The 9,028-nt window shown below is 40.4% G+C and overlaps 1 protein-coding gene across 4 annotated transcripts in view; it reads left to right on the top strand.

Moving 5' to 3' along the window:
• Nucleotides 1-9,028, top strand: part of frmd3 (FERM domain containing 3) — a 47,594-nt gene continuing 38,566 nt past the window's right edge. For all 4 annotated transcript variants that reach the window (XM_034871120.1, XM_034871118.1, XM_034871119.1 and 1 more), the window contains exon 1: nt 1-160. In XM_034871120.1, coding sequence (XP_034727011.1) covers nt 56-160 — 105 coding nt within the window. In that variant the 5' untranslated portion in view covers nt 1-55. The remainder of the gene's footprint in view (nt 161-9,028) is intronic.

The raw sequence follows: 9,028 nt of genomic DNA, 5'->3' as shown, positions 1-9,028 counted from the left end.
CTAGTCTGCCTGTGGACCCGCTGAGATGACGAGCTGAAACAGAACCGACAGAAGGATGAAAATGCTCCGGTTTCGCAGCCCCAGCATCCGCTCCTTGGACCAAGAGGTCCTCTGCACGATCCGCTTACTGGACGACTCCGAGGTCTCCTGCAGCATCCAGGTGGGTAGACCTCATGGATTTCCCGGCCGTCTTTGTGATCATTGCAAACATCACATGGTTACGGCAGATTAATTACATGGGTGAATTAAACTGTTCTCGATTTAAGGCTATCACAACCCCATATTGTTTGTTAGTAGCCTACTCTGATTATATCGTTATTTTTGTACAGCATACCCACTTGCACGTACTGTTCTTCTAGTTTCCTTCCTGCTGTGATTTACAGGAAAGGTTGCATGCTTTTTGCTCCATGCTGCCTATGTGAGATATGCAGTAGCCTAAAAGAGAAAAAAGAAGCCTCACACAATAGTGATCCGAATGTGTGTTGGGCTTAAGCAAGATGTGACCCACATGGAGAGAAGTTAGGATGAAGTTTGATTCATAGCACACTATTGCTGGGTGTGGTGGTGATCATAGTGATGATGATGATGATGATGATGATGGCAGAGAGGACTGGTGTTTGGGCTATTGATTGTAATCAATCATGAGAGAGAGTGCAAGTGAGAGAGAGAGAGAGAGAGAGACAGAGACAGAGACAGAGACAGAGTTGTGGCTGTCTGCCTAGAGGTGATGCTATTTCCACCCAGCTGGTCTTTAAGTGGCCCTGCCACCTGTGAAGCACTCAGCTGCATTGTCAGACTAAAAGGCTGAAAGAAAAGGATGAACTCTACTCAGTTTCAGAAATCCATGCCTTCAGTTGGAATTATTATGTTCAAATCTGATATGATCTTTTGGAGGCTGAGATAATATGAGCAACAGAGGAGATTGACTAACGCTCAACCTTTACTTTCTTTCTAAACGACTATGCTAGTCACAGTCCTACCTTTATTATTGATTACTACCTTATATTTGAAATCATCTAAGTCCCTGTACATCGAGGAAAAAGAACATTCGTAGCAACTCTGAGATTATGAGACTCAAATGATTGATTATTAACATTTTCCCTGTCTTTCTTTAAAATGAGGGTGGTGTCCAAGTTAAGTTTAGATTAAATGCTATTATTGTGTGATATTTCAGTGGCGTCACTCTCCTTAAGCTGCAGTACACATTTACATCTGAAGTCCATCCAACTGGAAAACAAAAACTGGCAAAAAAGGAATGAAACCTAATAATATGCTTTAACAATTTCCATTTGAGATCTAATACATTTTTTGTTGTCTAAACAAAGGAAAGTCTAAGTTGCTCCCCTGTTTCCACAAACACATTAGATCATGTGTGGCTTCTGGGCCCCGGGCCTGAGCTGCAGCTGCTGCCAGAGAGGTAAAAGTAAAATCCTGTGAACCTGCCAAACCATGACGCATGATTATAGAGCACATAGCCTATTTTCCATAAAGGACAGTGCATAAAGAATATGTGCAATGCTTCACAACATATACACACTATTCTATTAATACTATCCCATGGCATGAAATTTCCCTTCATGAGTTTTTTTTTAATGTTAACATGAGTTCTCCCTGCCTGCTTATGGGCTATAGGTGTAAACTGAGCCCTGGGTATCCTGCTCTGCCTTTGGTAACATGAAAGCTCAGATGGGCTGATTTGGAATCTTGCTCCTTATGAGGTCATAAGGGGCAAGGTTACCTCCATTTTCTCTGCTCTGCCCACCCAGAGGATTTGGCCCACCCACAAGCAAACTGCCCCCCCCCCTCTTTCTCAAAAGCTATAGACTCAGAAATGGCACGTCCTAAGGAAAGCTCATTTTAGGACTGACTCTAGTGGCTGTAATTCTACACCAAGGCTGAATTTTGGGAAAGAGACTTCAGGTCTGGTATTAGTGGACCACTAAGGTCTATATAAAAGAGACTTCAGATCTGGTATTAGTGGACCACTAAGGTCTATATAAAAGAGACTTCAGATATGGTATTAGGGGACCACTAAGGTCTATATAAACCATCCAAAGAGCACCATGTCATGGGACCTTTAATTATATTACATTATATTATATCACATCTTCAGCATTGCACCAAATCCTTCAAAGCAGCACCTCCTTGTTGACACCCAGTGAGTTGAACAGAGTTGAGAGCTCAGTAAGCTCCGAGCAGCACCTCCTCTCATCCAGAAAGCACCTTCAGAAGAAGTTGTCAGCTGCTTCGGCCCTTTTCTCCGTCCCTGAAATGCAGAAAACACTCGCTGCATGTTAAACTAACTGTCTCACTGGTCTCCTACATGGATCCCATCAATGATTTACAGAACACAATAAAGCCACCTGAAATACAAGGAGGGGAGCGAGGCTGAGAGATTGTGACTGTTTTGGTGCTCACTCGCTTGTATACCTGCATGCTCGTACGTCTTTGAAAGCACAAAAGTGTGCTTAACTCTGTTTACACGTCTGACAAAATTAGTGTGCCTTTTCACCAGTGGTGTGTATGTGCTTTTTGCTGTGTGTCTGTGTATTTATGCACGATAAGGAAATGGACATTTATATTTCTAGCTGACTGCCTTTTCCAGGGCTTTCTTTAATGGCTTTGTGTTCCTGTGCTGAGCTGCTCCTTCCTACATATTTCATGACATCCTGTACTCCTCATGCTACACTTCTGCTACCTAACAAAAGCACTTCTCCTCTTTCCACTCTATGGAGACTTCCATCTCTTACTCTCTTACTCTTAATCTTATTTTTCTCTCTGCACGATCCTTTGTCTGTTTTTCTTATTTTGTTTATTTATATTTTCTGCTATCTGCATTGTGCTGAATATGTAAGTCAAGATGAGATGCCAAAGACAATATTAATGCCATAATAAAGATGATAAAATTGTTCTCAAATTGTGCTTGTGAGCAAATCTCACAACTAAATATGTGAGAATGTTTCCATGGTCTTTCCTAGAGGTATCAGTACTTGACTTAGCATAAACTATGCATGCATTGGCCAGGTCCCCTTGGAGCGCATTGTTTCTCACTGCCTCGATTATCATGATTAAATGAGGGTTCATAATATCTTGAAAAGCAACAATAAAAGTACATGCAATTTTGGCAAAAAAAAAAAGGATGAAGGTTTATTACTGGAATGGTCACATGTCTCATTACTGCAAGTACAAAAAATGTAGCACTTTTCAAGAACAGGGCAATTCAATCTGCTTTGCATAAGACATAAAATACATAACAGTAAGACAAGATATAATGGAAACACAAGATTATGTAAAAAGACACACATTTGATGTTACGAGTAAAATAAAATAAAAAGACAGAATACGTTATGTTTACATAAAACGAAACGAACAGGACAATACAGTGCAAGATATGAATGAACAGTCCCAAATTTAAATTTAATAAAAGGCAGTTCAAAAAAGGAGTTTTAAAGAAGTGTTGGCACAGACCTTGAGTTCCAGGAGAAAACACTTTTTGTGGTCATATTTTGACATAAAACATGTGTAGTTGTCAACACTGGTGAAGTGATGTGGTAGTTGTCCATCAAAACTAAAACATGCGGCGCATCTCTTCTCTAGCACACCATTCTTTACCCTCCAAATGTTGTCTCGATGTACTCAGGCTGATCTGAGCCCGTTTCCTTTCACAGGCCTGCAGTTCACTGATTGTCATGTTACTGATAAATTGCCATGGCAAAGTATACAAAACAGCAATATAACAACCTTTTCTTCTACAAAATAGGCAAGAGAAATATAAATGACCATAAATAAATACAGAACATATGTAATACAGTACATTCATCTTTTCAGAGTATTCCCTTAACAAATAGTCTTTCCTCTTAACAAAGTGGACTAATGGGTAAAAAGGTTGAATATCAATTTACAAACAAATTCTACCACACTAATTACTAAAAAGATTTAAGATCACATAGCCTAATTATGCATATATGTTAAGGTATCAGGGAGAGCTGGATGTGTCTTATATCTCAATATACTACGGTGGCCTTGAAGTTCAAACCACGGCAGTGAATGCCGCAACGTGACAGCATTTTGCCACAACATGACGACATTGGTAAGACTGAAAAGGAAAGGGTGGGTACATATTTGACACTGATCCTCGTCCTGATTGGTTGGTATTTTACAAATAGATCTGCGTACGTTTTCATGGTTTCTTTTTTCATTTGAACCAAGAAATGATCAAAATGCAGAGCTGTATTTCCCTTTTTGGTTTCTCATTTAAAAAACGAAAAACAAGAAAATTACATCACCACAGGATGTTACAGAATTCTACACGCTTGATTTTTATTACAGTATTTTTTTTATTCTTCAAAGAAAGAAAAGAAAAAAGGAATTTGCTAAAGACCCCAAACAAAACATTGTTTTAAACTCAGAAACAAAACACAGAAATACGGCTCTGCGTTTTTATGCATTTGTTTAGTTTTTTTAATTGAAACAAAAAAATGAAAAAAAACACATGTTATTCCGGTTTGATTATGTCATGGTTCAAATGAAAAAAACAACTGAACCATACACAAACCCATTTGTAAATTGCAGAGAGTGCATACAATCACGACGAGGATCAGTGTCAATGTGAACCTACCCTTTCCGTCTCAGTCTAACTGATGCTGTCGTGGGTTTGCTGTCGTGGTTTGAACTTAAGGGCCACCGTAATATGCAGACATGTAGATGCACATGGTTATTTTTGAAAATATTTTAGTTTTCTGGGTCTCCAGACATGGCAACAGCACACACCAGAGCATAATTATTTATAAATTGTTTACTGCGACCCTAAGTATAGCCTGACAGCGGAATACAAGGCAAGAAGAGAGAGAGCGAGTGTGCGTGTGTGTGTGTGTGTGTATGTGTGTGTGAGTGTGAGTGTGTGTGTGTGTGTGTGTGTGAATGTGTGTGTGTGTGTGTGTGTGTGAATGTGTGTGTGTGTGTGTGTGTGAGAGTGTGAGTGTGAGTGTGTGTGTGTGTGTGTGTGTGAGTGTGAGTGTGAGTGTGAGTGTGAGTGTGAGTGCGTGTGTGTGTGTGTGTCTGTGTGTGTGTGTGTGTGAGTGTGAGTGTGAGTGTGAGTGTGTGTGAGTGTGTGTGTGTGTGTGTGTGTGTGTGTGTGAGAGTGTGAGTGTGAGTGTGAATGTGTGTGTGTGTGTGTGTTTGAGTGTGAGTGTGAGTGTGAGTGTGAGTGTGTGTGTGTGTCTGTGTGTGTGTGAGTGTGTGTGTGTGTGTGTGTGTGAGTGTGTCTACTGCCCGAGGGGTTGAATGTGTCCATCCTGCTGCTCCTATGTTCAGTGGTGATGTTAAGTCAGACCTGCTGCAGGAGAGACACTTCAAGATCAATACACATTGACCTCCTCTGCTTTCAGCTTCTCTCTCCTTCACCATTCACTCATTTTCTTTCTCATCCTCCCATCTCTCCCTCACCTCTTTTCCTCTCTTGTCTTTTCACTTCTCCCGATCCTCACTAATTCTCTGCTTCACTTTCACCTTTGTATTTACTCCTCTGACGACCTTTTCTCACTTTCTATTTTTAGATCGTTCATCCATATCTTTCTTTCCTTCATTCTCCTTCTCTGTGATACATCATGTATAATTAAGGGAGATCACTGTTCTTCATGAGGCCAACATCAGTCAGATGTCAGCGACACGCTTCACCACAAGTGTGTGTGCACATATGTGTGTGTGTGTGTGTGTGTGTGTGTTTGAAGGGTGGGGTAACATTGGCTCACTTTGCATGAAAGATTTAAAAGTTGCCAGTGAGCCAAAGTTCCGCAATTACGGACATTAATTCACCATACTGTGGAAGAAATTATTGCATGGCACAGAAATAGCTTGTAATAACTTGAACTTTTGACAGCTTGAAATACATCCTGCTGAATACTCCGTTTCTATTCTTGTAGAAGTCACCTTATCAATACATTAGTCTATTTAAAGATGCATGTGGTTGCTGGTATTGTTTTTCATTTGCCTTCTACTAGGTTGATGAGCGTTGTGTGTGTGTGTGTGTTGCTGAGATGGTATTTATCTTTTATTTACTAGTTTTTTGTAGCTGTGTGTGTGTGTCTGTTAGTGATGCTGAGGCAGTACTATTGTTTCGGCTGGTAGTTATTCTTTGAAACAACTTATAAATAGCATTGGTTTCTATTTTTGCCCCACTTGCCGGCGCCGCTTTGATGCTCCTCCAACGATGACTAAAGAGACATAATCCTTTTTCTGACTTGTGCTTGCAACTGAGAGGAGGCAGCGAGATAAGACGGTGGGATAGAAGAGAGGGAGGGAAACATCAAAAGAAATAGACGAGCGGGAAAGAAAGAAAGATGGTTGATGAGACAACATGTAAGGGAGACATGGTTGGTCACATTACACGAGCTGAGAGGATGACGTCAGCAAATCAACAGGGTGTAGGAAGGAGCAGGAGAGGAAACGAGATGGAGCGGCTGTGGGGATCCCAGATTAATCAGATTAAAACATGAAACAGATTTAAAAGGGGACTGGCAGACTGGCAGATTATTTGAAAAAGGAAGATAAGATGAAGGAAAAGGGGAAAGTTGATGAAAATTGTTCCTCTACAACTTCTACAATTCTACAACGAGCATGGAGCAGTCAATGAACCACAGAGAGGAGAACGTGAGAGGTCAGAGGTCACACACGGAGCCGACTGATATTCGTTGTCTTGCTCAAGGACACTTCAGATCAGATCATCCCTGTGAAGGACTCCTTACTCACGGTCACTATGCTGGGTGACAACCACTGCACACATATTTAGAATGAGATATTTCCAATCAACAAGCAAAAAGTTGACATCTGGGCCTAGTTTATCAGCTTATTGTTAAAGTAATGCATGTATGAATTTATACTATATTTTAGATTACATGGTCATTTGTCCGAATGTCTATGTGAGTCAAGAGGGTTGTTTTTATTCCCCTCTCTTCATACTTGTTTTAGAATTAGGCAATTAGTTAAAAAAAATAAGCAAGAAGTGACCTTGGTATCACAAAGCACTGAACCTCGGGTCAATCAGGTGTGAAATGACAGAGTTATACATTAGTTATTACATCAGATTCCTCAGTAAGGCAGAGAATGTAATAACTTCTGCTTGAAAGAACAACTCATGTGCACTACAGCTGTACAATTGAAAACAAACAATTAAAGCTTAAGTACAATTACAATCCACACTGTATTATTTGTATTTTCATGTATTTTCACCAACATCTTTGCTGTAGTTAAAACATCAGTTCAATCACGTTTACATTTATCTTTATCTAAACATTTAGAATGTGCGTCAGTGAAGAGAAAACTGTAGATCTGTAGGTGTATGCGACTCATCATCATCATCATCATCATCATCATCATCATCATTGTGTAAATATGCACATCTGGTGTCTTAACCTCTTTTACTGTAGGATGTAAACACCTTTACTTAATGCATCATAGACCTGAGAAAAATGAGAAAGTGTGTGTGTGTGTGAGAGAGAGAGAGAGAGAGAAAGAGAGAGAGAGAGAGAGAGAGAGAGAGAGAGAGAGAGAGAGAGAGAGAGGCAGTGGCAAGCACAGAGACATTTGTCCCCAAAACAAATAAGCAACCAAACCCATAAGCTGCTCAAACAGCCTCTCTTTTCTCTAACCTGGATTTTGTGTTTGTTTGCCACATCGTTTTTAACATCCTGCGGTGCAAAGATAAGATAGCCGCTTCAATGCATCCGTCAAGTGCAAACGTCCAGCTGTCCACAGAGCGAGAGTGATGGAGATCCATAATAATAGAAACGGGTTCTGCTCCATATTGATAATTTATTGCTCTACCTCTAAGCTTTTAGGGTGTGTGGTCGACCATTAATAGGGGTTCATATGACATGTTTCATATCATGTGGGTTAATTTGTGCATGTGCTTTTGCCCATGTATGTGTGTATATGAGCATCTCATCCCTGCACCATTGCAGGTGATTTGCTTTGTCTCCTTCCACACAGGGACAAGGTCACAGCATTATGAGTGCTGCGCATAGGGATGAGGATAGGATCGATTTAAAGGTCCAATGGCATGACAATTTCACTTTATGAGGATTTGTAACATTAATATGAGCTCCCCCAGCCTGCCTCTGGTCCCCCAGTGGCTAAAAATGGAAATTGGTGTAAACTAAGCCGTGGATATCATGCTCTGCCTTTGAGAAAATGAAGCTTGGTTGGGCAGATCTGGTAACCTCCTCTTTTCTCTCCTTGGCCCGCCCAGAGAATTTGTCCCATCTATGAGAAAAGAGACATCATGGCTTTCAAATGAGCAAAGTGGCAGTTGGTCAATGTCATGGTTATGAGATCAATGCTACACTGTTACTGTGTCGGTTTCACTCTGATATATGACATGATTCTTTGTCTCTTTACACTATTTTTCTCAATTTTCCCTCTCAGGTATAGAACAAAGACAGCCTGGATTTACAAATCAAACATTTACTGATAAAGGGTGTGATAGTGGGGGGCTATTACAGAGAGGGATGGTGGTGGGGGTGAGGAGAGCATCTCATTCCAAAGAGTTCTCTCCTTAATATGAATTGGATTACTTCCATAATTCAGCTCCATGAAGTGTTTGATCCTCCGCTTCTCTCTTCCGATTTTGTAGTCAGAGTAGCTTCAGAGGATAATTTGTATTTGCGTCCTGTCTTTGTAACTTATTTTTAAAATCTGTTTTAAGATTTTACCTCACTACTTTTCTAGCAGTCTAATCATTAAATGGGTCAAGTAGCATTTAAAAACCAAATAACCTGCTGGTAAGTCATTACTAACTCATGCTGTGCTACCCACAGCACTCTATTTACTTTTTCTGGTAGAGTTACACTGTTTTCAAAGATACCAAATACATTTAACTAAAATGGGAGAAGTCTGTCTGTCTGTCTGTATATCTGTCCGTCTGTCTGTCTGTCTGTCTGTCTGTCTGTCTGTTTGTCTGTCTGTCTGTCTGTCTGTATATCTGTCCGTCTGTCTGTATGTCTGTCTGTATATCTGTCCGTCTGTCTGTATG

This window comes from Etheostoma cragini, chromosome 5 (genome assembly GCF_013103735.1).
Source record: "Etheostoma cragini isolate CJK2018 chromosome 5, CSU_Ecrag_1.0, whole genome shotgun sequence".
NCBI classification, from domain to species: Eukaryota; Metazoa; Chordata; class Actinopteri; order Perciformes; family Percidae; genus Etheostoma; species Etheostoma cragini.
The sequence above is the reverse complement of the archived record's forward strand: the minus strand, read 5'-3'. Positions and strand labels throughout refer to the sequence as shown.